The sequence below is a fragment of the Mustela lutreola genome, chromosome 10 (genome assembly GCF_030435805.1).
Source record: "Mustela lutreola isolate mMusLut2 chromosome 10, mMusLut2.pri, whole genome shotgun sequence".
NCBI classification, from domain to species: domain Eukaryota; kingdom Metazoa; phylum Chordata; class Mammalia; order Carnivora; family Mustelidae; genus Mustela; species Mustela lutreola.
Genome location: NC_081299.1, coordinates 52,991,419 through 53,009,673, shown reverse-complemented (window position 1 = coordinate 53,009,673; position 18,255 = coordinate 52,991,419). Strand labels below are relative to the sequence as shown.

Genomic DNA, 18,255 nt, shown 5'->3' with positions numbered 1-18,255 from the left:
ATATATGCATAGATGTTTTCAATTTTCACATTGACTTTTTCTTCTCAGCTACTTTTCCTCATGAATAATGCTAAATCTTAACTTTGAATTTAAGGACTGATCCTCTGAAAGTATTGCAGCACATTCCAAAAAATAAAAGTAAAATTTGACTGCCTTGCTAGTTTCAGTGTGCCAGGTTATACAAGTTCTCTATCTTAGGTTTAAGTATGTTTAATAAGTACTCTTAGACACTTGGGTGGCAAAGTTGGTTAAATGACCAACTCTTGGTTTCAGCTTGAGTCATGATCTCAGGGTCGTGAGATTGAGCCCCATGTAGGGCTCTGTGCTCAGCGTAGAGCCTGCTTAAGACTCTCTCCCTCTGCCCCTCCCCTACCACTCATAAATCTTTTTTTTAAAGTACTCTTAAAATATCAAAATACAACAATAAGATCCTTTGAAAAATTGGGATAACATGTGAGAGCAGTAATTCAAAGCTCTCTTTCAATTTAAGTATACCATACACTATTAATTTTTTGTAACACTTAAAAAAACTGAGTTGGTTTACAGACAAATATTTTAAAGTAATGAGGGTAACTAAATTCCAAATGCGGTTGTTTTAATTCCAGTTTTTAGCAAAAATCATTTTTATAGTATTTTCAAAATTACCGGCTAGGGTTAATATAACCTGTGGTTCCATAGTTATTGTTAAAGTAGTCTTGGGTTTTTATTTTTTTAAGATTTTATTTATTTATAGACTTAGGTCTTTAAAAACTATTTTATATAGTTGACGTTTGTTTGTCACCAGATCCTGATCTACCAGCCCGCGCACAAATCTTTTTGGCCAGTCTCTGCACTTTTTGCCCACTAGGTGGCAGCATTAGGCTCTAGATGAAAGGAAGGAACCCGAAGCCTTTTTGTTCATTTTTCAATTTTGTTTCCTATTTCCTCATCACAGAGTCTTGTACACGTTCTGTGGTTGATTCTGAAACAGGCAACCGGCTTCCTTGCAGGAAAAGACCCCTGGAACCAAGGGCAACACAAGAGTACAACAGGCAGGTAGACAGTATTCCCCTAACGCATCACGTACCAGACAGCTAACCAGTTTGGCAAGTGTCAAATGAAAACCCTAAACCACAACTTAAACAACTGAAATAATCCCTATATCATTCTTTACATTATTACACTCATGACTATGTCAAACTGAAAAGCCACCTAAGAGAATTGTGACCAATTTTACCATATTTTAGGCAAGGAGGGGAGGAGGGAAATGTCATTTTTTTTTTTTTTTTAAGATTTTATTTATTTGACAGACACAGCGAGAGAGAGAACACTAGCAGGGGGAGTGGGAGTGGGAGCCCAATTCGGGGCTCAATCCCAGGACTCTGGGATCATGACCTGAGCTGAAGGCAGACACTTAACTACTGAGCCATGCAGGTGCCCCAGGAAATGTCTTATTTTTGATAGATTATAATAAAATATTAGGTGGAGGCATTTAATAAAAACTTAATTGGCTCAAAGTCTTTTCCCTTGGGTGGACTTCTCCCAACCATCTGACATAGATGTACCTACTTACTGTTACTTGAGAACTTGACATTTCAAATTCCATTTATACATTTGAACTAACGGGATTATGGGGTGTTTGGCTGGCTCAGTGGGTGGAGTGTACAACCCGATCTCAGGGATCTCAGGGTTGTGAGTTTGAACCCCACACTGGGTGTAGAGATTACTTGAAATAAAATAAAATAAAAACCCATACATGCAAGCTTAGAGGATTATAGAGCCTACTATAATGCTACCATCATTGCTAAAGTGTTACTATAAATTTTTAAGTTCATCTATTTTTTAAGTTTTCTCAATAAGAAAACATTTAAGAGATGCACTTGTTGAGAAAATTCGTAACTATAGCTCAATGGCCATACTCCGTTGTTATAATCAATAAGAGAAATAGGATAGGTAACCCACATTCAATTGTTTTCTAATTAGAACAAGATCTATAATTAATTTAACTTGTTTTCTTACCATTACATACTTTGAAGATCTCTAAAACACTGAGTGAAAATGCTACCCTCTATTTACTACAGTCAGACTTTTTTTTTAATTATTATTCGAGTCCAACATTTGCGGATACTCACACGGATTGCACAATCTAATTCCAGAGTATTTTCATCAATCCAAAAAGATGCCTTGTACCTGTTAACAGTTACTCCCCAACTCCTACCTCCCTGACCCCTAGTAACTGTTCACGTTCTCTATGAACTGGTCTATTCTGGACATTTCATACGAACGGGATCATATAATATGTGCCTTTCATGCCTGACTTATTTCACTTAGCATCATTTCAAGGTTCACCATGTAGTGACAATGATTAGTCCTCCATTCCTTCTACAGCAACAGAACTTTGCACTGTATGGCTGCGCCACAGTTTGTTTATTCACTCATCAGCTGATTGACCTTTGGGTCCTTTCCCTTCTGACTGTGATGAAAAATGCTGCTATGATAATTAACGTCCAACTTTGTGTATAGACCTAGATTTTCAATTCTCTTGGATATATAGGTAGGAGTGAAATTCTCAGGTCTTATGGTAACCGTGTGTTTAAAATTTTGAGGAACTGCCAAAATTTTTCCAAAGCAGCTGCACCACTTTAATTCCCTCCCAGCAGTGGATGAGGGTACCCATTTCTCTACACTGTTGCCAATGTTTGTTATGGCGCGTTTTTCTTCATTCTCGATTCTTTCTATTCTTCAGACTGGATGATCTCAACTGACCTATCTTCCAAACATGTTGATTCTTTCTCCTGCCTGTCCAAATCTGCTATGCTCTAGTAAATCATTTCAGCTACTGTACTTATTCAAATCCAGAACTTCCTCTTGGTCCTTCTCTAATAATTATTGCCAGTTTTACTGATGCTCTTCTTGAGGAGAGAATAGATGGAACTTCTTATTGTGTCCGTTGTTGCCGATGTCATCTATGGCTTGCATTTTTCCATTTAGGCCTATGATACACTGCAAATCAATTTTAGAGTATGGTCCAAGGCAAGAACCAGGCTTCATGTTTTCCAATATGGATAATCAGTGGCTCTAACAACATTTCTGTTCCTTGCTTATTTAATTCTTTTGGCATTTTGGTCAAAAATAAGTTTACCGGGGCTCAGGTCATGATCGCAGAGTCCTGGGATCGAGCCCCGCATCGGGCTCTCTGCTCAGCGGGGAGCCTGCTTCCCCCTGTCTCTCTGCCTGCCTCTCTGCCTATTTGTGATCTCTGTCTGTCAAATAAATAAATAAAATCTTTATAAAAAATCAGTTTACCATTTAAGTATGGGCCTATGCTGGGTCTCTATTTTGTTTTAGTGATCTATTGCCTGTCATTTTGTCCACACCACACTGTCTGATTGTCATGACTTTATAGTGTATCTTGAAGTTATACGGAGGAAGTCCTCAAGCTGTGCTCTTTCGTAAAATTTTAGCTCCCTTTCCATTTTAGTACAAACTTTAAAAATTTCTATTTGAGAAAAAGGCTACTGAGTAACTGGTTGGGATAACAATCTATAGATCAGTTTAGAGGGAACCGTGATATTACCAATATTAAGTCTTCCAATTCACTGACATGGGACAGCTCTCCATTCATAGGCATCTTTCATTTCTCACAGCAATATCTTTAGCTTTCATTGTTCTTACAAATTTTCTGTTAACTTATTGCTACGTATTTCATGCTTGATGCTGTTGTAAATATAAATTTAAAAAATTTTTAAAAATATTCTTTTCCAATTGTTTGCTGCTTGTCCACAAAAACAATTGATTTTTGCTTATTACCCTCTATCTTGTGACTATGCAAAGTTTATTAGTTTAATGATTGCTTTTTAGGGGGATTTTTCATATAAACACTCAGACAAAGAGAGACATTTTTACTTTTCCTTCCCATTTTATGCCCTTTTTAAATTTAATTTTTGAGAGAGAGAGAAAGAGAGAGAGACAGAGAGACCTAACGAGGTTTGGAGAAGAGAGGCAGAGGGAGACGGAGAATCTTAAGCAGGCCCACATCCAGAGCAGAGCCCAACATAAGCCCTGTGCAGGGACTCGATCTCACAGCCCTGAGATCATGACCCCAGCCAAAATCAAGAGTCAGATGTTTAACTGACCGAGCCACTCACGTGCCCTCTTATACCCTTGTTAAAAAAAACCCTACCTGCACTAAACCTCCCATAAAATTTTTGAAGAGGCATAGTCAAGCCTTACTCTGACAATCTCTTTGTTTCAATTAGAGCATGTATTCCATTTTTATTTAACTATCACCGTCATTCAATTTAGATTTCTTACCTAGCTATATATGTTTTCTTTTCACCTCTTTTTTTTTTCCCTTTCCTGACATTTTTTGGCTTAATCACAGATGACTCAGAGTTACTGTTCTACTTCATGTAAAATGTAATGTAAAATTTTACTTAAAATGTACGTTTGAATAGCCCCACAACTGTACTTTCATTCACTCCATACAGTCCTTTGTACTATTATCAAATACATTGTATCTATGAACATTATAAACCCCACACTAAAATGTCATAATTTAACTTTTAAATAATTTAAGAAAAAAAATACAGTATTTTATTTACCCCACAAATTTACCAGTTGTTTTAACACTATAACTCTCAATGAGAAGCACTCTACTGGGTAGAGGACAAAGATACTGTTAAATATCTTACAAGCACAGACGGAGAATTACCCAGCCCAGACAGCCAACAGAGTCAAGGCTGAGGAACTCTACCTTAAGAATACTGCACATTATTTTTATCTGGTTACTTTCAAGAAACCCTCCTTAGAACTTAAGTTTTCATCATATTAACTGACGTGTCTAGGTAAAATATTATTATTTATCCTGCTTTGCAGGGGTTGTGTCTGTGCCTGTTAGATCTGGAGGTTTTTTAAACCAAATTTAGGAAATTTTTTACCATTATTTTTTTCAAGTATTTCGTGACACATTATTTTTTCCCTCTCCTCCTGAGACTGCAATTATCCATATTTTAAACTGCTTGGTATCATCCCTCAGGTCTTCAGAATCTGTTCATGGATTTTCATTGTCATTTCTGTTCTCCATATTGAGTTATTTTTGTCTTCATGTTAATTGAAACTTTTTTTCCTGTTTTCTCCAATCTCTGCTAAGCCCCTCCACCATTTTGTTTCTTTCCCTGATACTACACTTTTCAGATGGAGAGTTTCCATACTTCTTTTTTTTTTTTTTTTTTAAAGATTTTATTTATTTATTTGACAGAGAGAGAAATCACAAGTAGATGGAGAGGCAGGCAGAGAGAGAGAGAGAGAGGGAAGCAGGCTCCCCGCTGAGCAGAGAGCCCGATGCGGGACTCGATCCCAGGACCCTGAGATCATGACCCGAGCCGAAGGCAGCGGCCCAACCCACTGAGCCACCCAGGTGCCTCTCCATACTTCTTTTTTAGTCTATATTGCTTGCTGAAAATCCCGACCTGTTTTTATGACTTTATACTCCTTAGGTCCTTGAACAAATAATAGCTGCTTTAAATAAATCTTTGTCCACTAAGACCAACATCTGGGTCATCTTAGGGTCAGTTTCTATTTATTGTTTTTCTTCTTAATTGTGCGTCCCATTTCTTGTTTCTTCAATTATCTAGGATTTTCATATACTGATTAGAGATGACATATCATAAAGACCACAGATGTATAGCCTTCCTCTAAATATTGCTGACTTTTTAAAAAAGATTTTATTTATTTACTCGACAGAGAGAGATCACAAGTAGGCAGAGAGGCAGGCAGAGAGCGAGAGAGGAGGAAGCAGGCTCCCTGCTGAGCAGAGAGCCCGATGCGGGGCTCGATCCCAGGACCCTGGGATCATGACCTGAGCCAAAGGCAGAGGCTTTAACCTACTGAGCCACCCAGGCACCCCAATATTGCTGACTTTTGTTGGAAGGAGGAGATAACTTTGCTGAATTCAAACTCAAACTTCTGTGCAGGGGAGGAACTGAGTCCCTTCTCAGTTCATTAGGGACTTGAAATCTCCCTCATAAACATGGTTCAGAGGTCAGACAAGTATGTCTTGGCTGAGTTGGGGCTCCTTCCTAAGCAACTCCCTTTTTCAGAGAGTTCATGCTTACTTTTCAGCCTTCCTAAGGGTTCTCAACTCTGCTCTGACTCCGGGAGCCAACAAGAACCTGGACTACAGGTGGTGTTAGGCAAAATGATAAATCTTGTCCTCTTTTAAGGACTAACTCCCCACTTCAGGTTCTGCCTGCTTTTGATCATACCCCAGGACCTTCAAACAATTGTTTCTTTTTTGTATTTAGTCCAGTTTTAATAATGGTTACCTACAGGGGGAATAATCTGATATAAGCAACTTTGCCAATATTGGAATACCAGGTAGGATTTTTAAATGTAACAGTTTTATTGGAAATAAAGATTATTATATCCCTCTACACCTTGATACATTCATCTCTTAATCCTTATGCACAGGGCTGACTCAAAAGAAACAAAGAAACAGTTTCTACTAGACAAGACACTATTTCCATGCCTGAAGAAACTTCTCCATGGTATAATGAAAATAATGAAACCTTGGTTTTCACAGAAATTGTTTACCAACTTCATGAACTTACAAAGATGATTAAATTCTTTATGCTCTTCTACTTGTGTTATGGAGACAGTCTCATGGGCTTGTTAGAAAGGTTAAATGCTTACGTTGCAAAGTGTTCAGCACATGGTAAAACCAAAACAAAAAAATGTCAGGTTCTTTTCCTTAGACCTCTTCCTCCATTCCAGCAGGAATAGTAGGAATTTCTCAAACATGACTGCTCTTTTTCTAGTTACTTTATCCCATTAGTAACATCTAGTTAAGTTCACTTCCTGAGGAGGAAAGAACACCAGACTGAGAACAAATCTCACTTGATGAACACAATGAGGTAGAAGCAGGGACTGTCCAGGGGGATGATAAATCCAGGGAAGACGTGCACCTCCACAGTGTCTCTGGGACAGCAAGGGTAGCGGCAGGAGGAAGACTGGCAATGTAAAAGGGATCTTTATCACAGAATTTCTCCTTGTGTACATAGGAAAGGGCTTTTCTGTGGATATAAGTATACAATAAACCACAGTAATCTAGTTAGCAAAACTGCTGAAAAAAAAAACACAACACATTTCAAGAGTGAAATAAATGAAAAGGTAAGGAAAATATTAACTTAAAAAAATTAAATCATACAGGTTGGATGGGAAGATGGCAGAGTGAGAGGACCCTAAATTTGCCTTGTCACCTGGATACAAATAGATAACATCTGTATCAGTGTATATTTACACTGATACTAGGACATGACCTGAAGACTGGCAGAACTCCACAACTAAAGGCAGGAAGAGGTCACAGTGAAGAAGGAGGAAGGGCAAAGACATGGTCTGGAGTGAAAAGGACTGTATCCTGGTAGGGAGGAAGCCAATGGTACAGAGAAAGGCTGAAAACAGACTTTCACACTGGGGCACTCACAAATGAAGAGGATGAGTCTCCATAATATTTGTTTTTGAAATTCAGAAGGCCAAATTTTGTGGTTCTTAAAATCATCAGGACTTAAGATCTGGAATTGTAAAAATCAGCCAGCTTGGCTCTTGGAGAGCCTCGATGGTGTTAAGGAGCAGAGCCCCCACCCTGAAAAAGACAGGACGATAAAGAGCCCAAGCAGATATGGTGTAGAACCAGCAGTTTGAAAACACTGGGGCAGACAGGAAGGACAGTGATTTCTCATCTCAGAGCATGGCCTGGAGTAGGGATCATGGGGAGACCCCTCTAGGAACAAAGGAGCTGGCAGGCATCATTCCCTCCCCTGCACCCAGCATAAATAACAGCTACCTGCGGGAACCAGAGCAGTATAGACACTTCTTACCTAACTTGTTTACATCAATCCATGCCACCCCCCACCCCCATCCCAACCTTCAGTGGATCCATCCTTCTCAGTCATACATCCCTCACTCCTGGCACTGTGGGCCTCTCCCCCAGAAGTCCAGGGAACAACTGGACTGAAGGAAAAAGAGGCCACAACTCAACAGCATAGCACATGCAACACACATAGGAGATACTCCCTAAAGCACCAGGTCATGGGCAACAGGGAACACTGCATTGTGGGCACTAAAGGATCTATTCTTCATAAGGCTTTTATTGTTAAGAGCAAAAGAAGTAGCTGACTTTCCTAACAGAGAGAAATAGGCAAAATCAAACAAAATTAGAAGATAGAGAAAAATGTCCCAAATGAAAGAACAGGACCAAACCAAGCAAGAGACCAAAGCAAAACATATATAATGTGCCTGATAGAGAATATAAAGTAATAATCACAAGGATACTCCTTGGACTGGAGAAAAGAGGACATCAGGGAGACCCTTAGCACAGAGATTAAAAAAAAAAAAGAGCCAATCAGGGACCAAGAACACAATAAATTAAAAATACATTTGATGGAATAAATAGGCTCGATGAAGCAGAGGAATGAATTAATGAAATGGAACACAAGTAATGGAAAGTAATCAAACTGAGCAAAGGAGAGGAAAGAAAATTATGCAAATTGAGAACTGTCATAGGGAACTCAGTGATTTTGTCAAGTGTAATAACATTTGTATTATAGGGATCTCAGAAGGAAAGAGAGAGAACGGGACAGAAAACTTATTTGAAGAAATAATGGCTGAAAACTTCCCTAATCTGGGGGAGAAAAGAGATACCTGGATTCAGGAGGCACAAAGAGCTTCCCTCCAAAATTCAACCCAAGGAGGTCCACACCAAAAAATAAAGTAATTAAAATGGCAAAACGTAGCAATAAAGAAAAAGTTTTAAAAGCAACAAGAGAAAAGAAAACAGTTACATACAAGGGAAACTCCATAACATTATCAGGATTTTTCAATAGAAACTTTGCAGGACAGAAGAGAGTGATAGGATATATTTAAAGTGCTAAAAGAAAATAAAAGTGCAACCAAGAATACTCTCTCCAGCAAGGCTATCATTCTGAATAGAAGGAGAGTAAAGAGTTTCTCATACAAACAAAACTAAAGGAGTTCATGACCATTAAACCAGTCCTATAAGAAATATTAAAGTTGAAAAACAAACTCTTTGAATGGAAAGGAAAACCATAGAGAGAGTAGGAGGAGTAAAAAACACAAAAGCAGTAAAAATAAATATATCTGTAAAAATTGGTCAAGGGATTCCTAAAATAAAAGGATGTAAAATACAACACCATATACCTAAAATGTGGGGGGTCAGGTGGGGGGAGAGGAGTAAAGAATGGGTTTAAACTTAAGTGACCATCAACTTAATAGAAATTGCTATATGCAAAAGGTACTACATGCAAACCTAATGGTAACCACAAATCAAAAACCAGTAATAGATATGCAAAAATAAAGAGAAAGAAATCCAAATATATCTCTAAATAAAGCCAATAAACCATGAGAGAGAGCAAGAGAAGAATTAGAGAAAACCCATTTTTTTAAAAAAAATCACAAAACTAGAAACAAAATAGCAATAATCACATATCTATCCATAGTACTTTGAAAGTAAATGGACTAAATGCTCCAAACAAAAGACACAGGGTGCCAGAATGGATTAAAAAACAAGACCCATCTATATGCTGCCTACAAGAGACTCATTTCAGACCAAAAGACATCTGCAGATTTAAAGTGATGGAGAAATATTTATCATGCAAAACAAAGTCAGGGTAGCAGCACTTATATCAGAAAAATAGACTTTAAAACAAAGACTGTAACAAGAGACAAAGGACATTGTATAAGAATAAAGGGACGATCCAATAAGAGGATATAACAATGGTATTTATTTATGCACCCAATATGGGAACATCCAAATACATAAAACTGTTAATAACAAACATAAAGGGAACAATTGATAGTCATACAATAATGGTAGGGGACCTTAACACCCCATTTGCATTGATGGACAGACCATTCAAACAGAAAATCAGTAAGGAAACAATTTGTTCTGAATGTCTCACTGGACCAGATGGATTTAACAGACATTTTCAGAACATTCCATCCTAAAACACCAGGATATACATTCTTGCAAGCACATATGGAGCATTCTCCAGAACAGATCCATATTGGGCCACAAAACAAGTCTCAATAAATTAAAAAAACTGAAGGTATACCATGCATCTTTTCTGACCACAACACTATGAAATTAGAAATTAACCGCAAAAAATAATCTGGAAAGAGCACAAATACTTGGGAGGCTAAAACAACATGCTATTAAACAATGAATAGGTCAACCAAGAAATTAAAGAAAAATCAATAACTACATGAAAACAAATGAAAATGAAAATAGAATGGCTCAAAATCTTTGAGATACAGCAAAAGTGGTTCTAAGAAGAAAGTTTATGGCAACACAGCCGTACCTTAAGAAGCAAGAAAAATCACAACCTTACATTATACCTAAAGAAGCTAGAAAAAGAAGAACAAACCCAAATCCCAGTAAAAGGTAGGAGTAAAGACTAGAGCAGAAATAAATGATGCAGAAACGAAAACAACAACAACAAAAAAAAATAGCACAGATCAATGAAGTCAGGAGCTTTCAGAAGATCAATAAAATTGATAAATCCTTTATATGTTTATAAAAAATTTTTAAAATTAAATTTAAAAAACCCATAAAAATTGATAAACCCTTAGCAAGGCCCATGAGAGAGCAAGAGAACCAAATAAACAGAATTACTAATGACAGAGGAGAAATAACAACCAACACCATAGAAATACAAACAATTCTAAAAGAATATTATGAAAGCCTATATGTCAACAAATTGGGCAACTTAGGACAAACGGATAAATTCCTAGAGACATATATTCTACCAAAACTAGGTTAGGGAAAAATAGAAAATCTGAACAGACCAGGTACTGGTAAGGAGATTGAATCAGTAACCAAAAAACTCCCCAAAAGTAAAAGTCCAGGACCAGACGGCTTTACAGGCAAACTCTACTAAACATTTATTTTTATTTTTATTTTTTTCTACTAAACATTTGAAAAAGAGTTAATATTGATTCTTCCCAAACTAGTCCAAAAAATAGAAGAGGAAGGAAAACTTCTAGGTCCTTTTTATGAGGCCAATATCACCCTGATAACAAAATGACATAAAGATACCACAAAAAAAAAAAAAAAAATTAAAAGAAAGAGAGAGAGAGAATTATAGGCCAGTATCTCTCATGAATATAGATGCAAAAATCCTCAACAAAATGTTAGAAAACTGAATCCAATAAAATATATTTTAAAAATCATGTACCACAATCAAGTGGAATTTATTCCCAGATGAAAGGGTGGTTCAATATTCATAATCACAGTGATATGTCACATCAGTAAAAGAAAGGATAAAAACCATATGATCATTTCAATAGATGCAGAAAAAGCATTTGACAAAGTACAACATCCATTCATAATAAAAACTTCTCTGCAAAGTAGGTCTAGAGGGAACATATGTCAAGATAATAAAGGCCTTATTTGAAAAACCCACAGCAAATACCACACCTAATGGGGGAAAACTGAGAGCTTTTCCCTTAAGATCAAGAACAAGACAAGTATGTCCACCCTCATCAGTTTTATTCAACATAGAATTGCAAGTCCTCGCCACAGCATTAAGACAACATAAAGAAGTAAAAGTCATCTAAATTGGTAAGGAAGAAGTAAAACCTTCACTATTTGCAGATGGCATGACACTATATATAGAAAACATTAAAGATTCCACCAAAAAGCTACCGGAAATGATAAATTTAGTAAAGTTGCAGGATATAAAATTGGTGTACAGAAACCTGTTGGATTCCTATACATTAATAATGAAGCAGCAGAAACTGAAAATAAGAAAGCAATCCTACTGGGGCGCCTGAGTGGCTCAGTGGGTTAAAGCCTCTGCCTTTGGCTCAGGTCATGATCCCAGGGTGCTGGCATAGAGCCCTGCATCGGGCTCACTGCTCGGCAGGGAGCCTGCTTCCCTTCCTCTCTCTCTGCCTGCCTCTCTGCCTACTTGTGATCTCTGTCTGTCAAATAAATAAATAAAATCTTTTAAAAATAAAAAAAAAAAAAAAAGAAAACAATCCTATTTACAATTACACCAAGTACATTAAACATCTAGGAAGAAACTTAACCAAAGAAAGACCTGAATTCTGAAAACTATAAAATATTGATGAAAGAAACTCAAGACAATACAAAGAAATGGAAAGACATTCCATGCTCATAGATAGGAAGAGCCAAGACTATTAAAATGTCCATACTACACAAACCCATCTACAGGTTTAATCAATCCCTCTTAAATACCAAGAGCACTTTTCACAAAACCAGAGCAAATAATCCTAAATTTTTTAGGAACCACAAAGGACCCCAAATAGTCAAAAGCAGTCTTGAAAAAGAAAAACAAAGCTGGAGGTATCACGATCTAGATTTCAAGTTATATTACGAAGTGTTAGTGATTAAAACAGTATGGCACTGGCATGAAAACAGACACACAGATCAGTAGAATAGAACAGAAAGCCTGGAAATAAACCCACAACCAATCTTCAACAGAGGGGGAATATATATACAATGGGAAAAGACAGTCTCTTCAACAAATGGTGATGGGGAGAACCACAGCAACAGGCAAAAGGATGAAACTGGACCACTTTATTTCATCATACACAAAAATAAACTCAAAATGCATTAAAGATCTAAATGTGAGGCCTGAAACCATAAAAATCCTTTAAGAGAGCACAGGCAGTAATCTCTCTGACACTGGCCACATCAACACAGTTCTAAATGTCTCCTGAGGCAAGAGAAATAAAAGCAAAAATAAATAACTGGGACTACACCAAAATAAAAAGCTTCTGCACAGCAAAGGAAGCAATCAACAAAACTAAAAGGCAACCTACTGAATGGGAGAAGATATTTACAAATGACATATCTGATAAAGGGTTAGTATCCAAAATACATAAAGAACTGACACAACTCAACACATAACAAAACCAAATAACCCATTTAGAAATGGGCAAAAGACATGAAAAGATATTTCTCCAAAGAAGACATACAAATGGATAACATACATGTGAAAAGATGTTCAACATCACTTATCATCAGGGAAATGCAAATTATAACTACATGAGATTATCACCTCCCACCTGTCACAATGGCTAAAACAGAAAAACACAAGAAACACCAAGTATGAGCAAGGATATGAAGAAAAAGGAAGCCTTGTGCACTCTTGTTGGGAATGCAAACTGGTACAGCCAATCTGGAAAACAGTATGGAGATGCCTCAAAATGTTAAAAATAGAACTACTGTATAATCCAGGAGTTATACCACTGGGTATTTACCCCCCAAATACAAAAGCACTAAGAAAAGGGATACATGCACCCTTATGTCTATTGCAGCATTATTTATAATAGCCAAACTACAAAAGCAGCCCAAACTATGGAAGTGTCCACCAATAGATAAATAAAGAACATGTGGTATATACATGCAATGGAATATTATTCAGCCATAAAAAAGAACAAAATCTTGCCATTTGCCACAACATGGATAGAGCTAGACTGTATTAAGCTAAGCAACAGAAGTCAAAGAAAAACAAATGCCATATGATCTCACTCATTCCATATGTGGAATTTAAGAAACAAAACAAATGAGCAAAGGGAAAAAGACAAATCAAGAAACAGACTCCTAACTATAAATAACAAACTGATGGTTACGGGTGGTGGGGGGCATGGGGGATGGAGAGTAAGGAGTATTCTTATCATAAAATAAAGTGATAAAAAATTAAAAAGCTATATAAAAAGTTAAATTATACATGTTTAAAATTTTTTTTTAAAGTTTACTGTGCTTCCATTTATGAAAGTAAATTTTGCTCTTTGTAAAGGAACAAAAAACTAGAATTGTACAGGACTATAATTTGTAAATTCTTAAAATGAACAATAGATTATGAAATATTTACCATGTATTTACATAGTGTTTTACTTGATCTTCACTATTTGCATTGTATTTCTGGAATTAATATGACAATTTATGTACTTAGTATTAAAAATTATTGGAAATTTAGGCTGTTTCTAATTTACAGAACTATCAATTTACAAATTTTACAGATCTCTGATAATTTCCTTGGGTTTTGTCATCTGTAAATATAATTAGCATACAATTAATGTCAATTAATGTCCTCACCTTGATTTCTTAAAATGTGAATTAATAAAGGAAGAAAAATGGAGTCTTATGAAACATATGAGGGAATGCTTGCCAGGTTGTATTAATTCATGATTACTCTTCCTTGGATATAGGTCTGTTGGTACCTAATCACATCATCTTCCAACCTATATTTCTCCACCTTTCCACAGGTATATAAGAGACTTTATTACATATTATTCTAATATCCAGCTGCACCATTCTTACAGAATCTATTTCACCTGTGTTTCTAGTACCCTATCATAAAAGCATAAGGAGGCATCGATTGTTCCAAGTGAATTCACACAGGTTTTCTATTCTAAAGGTTATTAGAGAGAGATGAGGCAAACACAGGTGCTCCAAGGAAATCAAAGTGGAAGCACTGCTGCTGCAGATAGGGCAGAGCTGAGAAGCAGCTGATGTGCTGAGAAATAAGAAAGAATCAGAACAAGGATAGTTCATTACAAGACCCCCAGGATTATATCATCATATACTGCTAACATGATATATACTCTCAGCTTAAGCCATGGAAACTGACCTGAAGGAGAAAAGGCCAAAGTAAAATTGACATATTTAAGTAATGGTACAATATACCTTTGGAATATAATTTTTTTTTACGTTAGTGATTGATTGGCTTAAATGTTAGCCTAATAGTGCCCGTCATTATGGTTGTATGCCTGTAATCCGTAAGCAGTGGAGAAGAACAGGGACATCTCCTTGAGTTCTTTAGTCAGGTGTACATTGGTATAAACCACAAGTCAGCAGTCTTTCTGTAAAGAGCCAGTAAATATTTAATAAATGTTTAATCTTATGGGTCATATGGTCTCTCTTGCAGCTATTCAACTCTACCGTTGTGGCATAACTGCAACATAGACAATATGTAAATGAATGGACACGGCTGTATCCAGTAGAACTTTACTTACAAAACAGGCGGTGGGCTGGATTTGGTCTATAGTTTGTTGACCACTAGTGTAAACACCAAGAAGTAAATATCTAGCATAAATATCTAGGTAAATATCAGTGTTGCTTGAATATGTCCTAAAATCCCAAATGAGCAAGGAATATTGTGTAGATTAATGCAATTTTACTTTCCTATGATATCACAGGAATCACATTTTCATATTCAATGAACTCAATATACAGTTGAACCAATTTTTCTAGATATCATCAAAACTTGAGAATCACTTACCTGTGCATAATCACCAAAGGGCTGGGAATAAGAAATGCACTTCTCCAATGTGTGTTGTGATTCATTTCCCTGAGAGATTGCATCCAGAATATTGCTTGCAATTCCAGTCTTCTGCAGAGTGGTTTTACTTGCAGGGGCTAAAGTTAAATTTCAATATTTTTAGCCAAAAGTTGTTTTGTTATAAATTATAAACAAAGTACAAAACTCATTAATTCAACATTAATTCAACAGATTTTCATTTGCCTCCATATAGCTATAGTTCTTATCCCCCGGGGGAGGATATACAGTATATGATGCTGTCTTGTTCATTTAAAGCAACTGAACATGGAAATTTGTCCAATGGATAGATAATTTTGATGGAAACATTTTTAAGATACATGTCTAATCTCTAAAAGAAGGCAAACAAAATGTAAACTAATCCTTCTTATTAATGCAATAGTTGTAACCATCAATTTTAGACCAGGTAAAAAATGCAGTGGGTATAGAGGAAGCACATTAAATTTTTTTTCTGGCTCTTTTAAAAAATTACAAATTAATGTTGAGGTACAAGAGGATACTTTATAAAATACAGAGCATATATATTATTTCATTTCTCTTAACTCTATTCTTTTTCCCCAGAGGTAACAGTTTAGAATTTATTTTCCCAGATTTACTGTATGCATTTACACATTAAATATGTACACATAAGAATATATAGTTAAAAAAAAGAATACATAGTTTTAAACAAACATAAATGGAATCATTTGAGGCACACGTTGGCTTTTTCTACTTAATTTGCTTTAGAGATAATTTCATATTAGTACATGTAGCTCTCCCTCAACTATAACAAAGAGTTGTGTTGTATTCCATTTTCTGATGAACTATTTTTTTATTTAACCATTCCCCTGTTGAGGAATATTAAGGCACTTTTCAGTTACACTATTGACAACCAAAATTGTAGTGAATATCCTAGTGCTTCAAACACACATTTGTGATTTTCTCTTGAAACTATATTTAATAATTTACCTTAATTGAAGGCCTGAGAAAGTCTTCCAAAAAGGTAAATAAGAGTTCAACTTCTGCTTATTATCATTAGCTCACAGTTTTGGGGGGATAGTTTGCAAATATTCTGGATATATGAGATATGTAGAGGTTTAAATCTCTATTTTAGAAATAGATTTAGAATACAAATGATTCTATATGTATTATACAGCATTATAGTATTGCCAAGAATTCTCTTGCCAGATTTTCTATGATTCACTAATTCAATAAATTTATTATATTCTTAATAAAATATTACAAAAGATGTTTCCTTAAATAGTTAAAATACATTTTAAGTGTCTTAATTTTGGTTATTGTTTAATTTAAAGATGAGGTCATAATTTAGGTTTTCATGGCCAATAAGCATTATTTGCTTCCATTTAATTAGAGTAAGACTGATTATGGAAAGTATTTAATAAAACTCCAAAATATTAATACTGAGCTCTTACTTACATGATAAGCACACACTGGGCAACACACTTGCCAAGTTCAGGTATGGATTTTTACTGAGCCGTATTTCTTTTGGTGGTTCTCCCAATAGTGAAGTCTGATTCTTAGAGGCCACCTATTTATCAAAAATGAAACAGTAGGTGTTTAATCAGAGGTACAGGAAAATATAAATGCAGAAAAAGTAGAGAAATACTTACTCTTCAGTAAATCTAGTTTAGTGTAGTAAAAATTTGTAGAACCCAATGTTTGAACATATGAAGTTATGGAGTATTTCTGGATAGTGATTAAAATGATCACACTCCACTTATTTTTTCAATTAGTTTTTTTAAAACTACCCTAGAACTTTAGAACTGAAAGAGAATTAAAGGCATTCTTGTAAATTCTTTTCATTGGAACTAGGAGAGAATTAGTTCACAAGAAAAAGCAAATCCCATACCTTATTTCGAGAAATACTGTTATCTACATTTTCCTACTTGGATTTTTATAGTGTATGGTTACAGCCAAATGATAAAGGAAAGCTTACGCATTTCTGGTTCTAAAAGTAATACCAAACAAAATAAGTGGATTTAATAAAATCCAAATCCACATTTAGAAGATAACCCTAGAAATTCACATTTCTTGAAAATATATCAGTAAATTTTATATAATTAAGTGTAAGCGTTCTAGCATTTAACAGAAGAAAAGGGCTGATTCTTCAGATCATTTTGTTTTGTACTGATGGAATTTTTTACTTTTCAACTCTCTGTTAGTAAAAAAAATTTTTTTAAATAAAACAATTTAGGTTACTATAATTAAAGCTAGAAGCTAAGTTTTCATTTCTAGTTAATTTTTGATTTGTTCCCTGAACAGAATGAAATATAATATCAAGTGTTTATTTCTATATTTGAGAAAAAACTCAATAAACAACTCCTTTTATTTCTTCCTTATCTGGTCAATATTATTGTATTTGGATTGAGAAATCTGTCCTGTACATCTTCATAAGACTCAAAGAAGTCCAGATTTGCTTGTGATAGATAAATCACAGATACAGATGTATTTATACAAAGATGCTTACTGAATGTTTACCATTCAGTGCTGTGGTAAGCATTGATAATACTAAAATGAGTAGGACAAGAAGACTTCCATTAAGAAATTCACAATTAAGGGGCGCCTGGGTGGCTCCGTGGGTTAAAGCCTCTGCCTTCAGCTGAGGTCATGATCCCAGGATCCTGGGATCAAGTTCTTCCTCGGGCTCTCTGCTCAGCAGGGAGTCTGCTTCCCCCTCTTGCTGCCTGCCTCTCTGTCTACTTGTGATCTCTGTCTGTCAAATAAATAAATACAATCTTAAAAAAAAAGAAAAAATCCCCAGTTAAGTAGATATGATAGCTCAAAAGAAGTCTAAGATGGAAACATAAAATTCTAGGTAGGAGCTAACACCATTACATATTTGCCAAAGGAAAATATATAGCATGATGAAAGATGGTGCCCTAGAGAGAAT

At 35.7% G+C, this 18,255-nt stretch overlaps 1 protein-coding gene across 1 annotated transcript in view; it reads right to left on the bottom strand.

Annotated features, from left to right (window-relative positions):
• Positions 1 to 18,255, bottom strand: part of RAVER2 (ribonucleoprotein, PTB binding 2) — a 91,026-nt gene that overhangs the window by 11,874 nt on the left and 60,897 nt on the right. Inside the window, exons 10-11 of the mRNA XM_059137108.1 lie at positions 16,782 to 16,893; positions 15,309 to 15,445 (exon numbers count right to left, since the gene is read on the bottom strand). Coding sequence (XP_058993091.1) covers positions 15,309 to 15,445; positions 16,782 to 16,893 — 249 coding nt within the window. The remainder of the gene's footprint in view (positions 1 to 15,308; positions 15,446 to 16,781; positions 16,894 to 18,255) is intronic.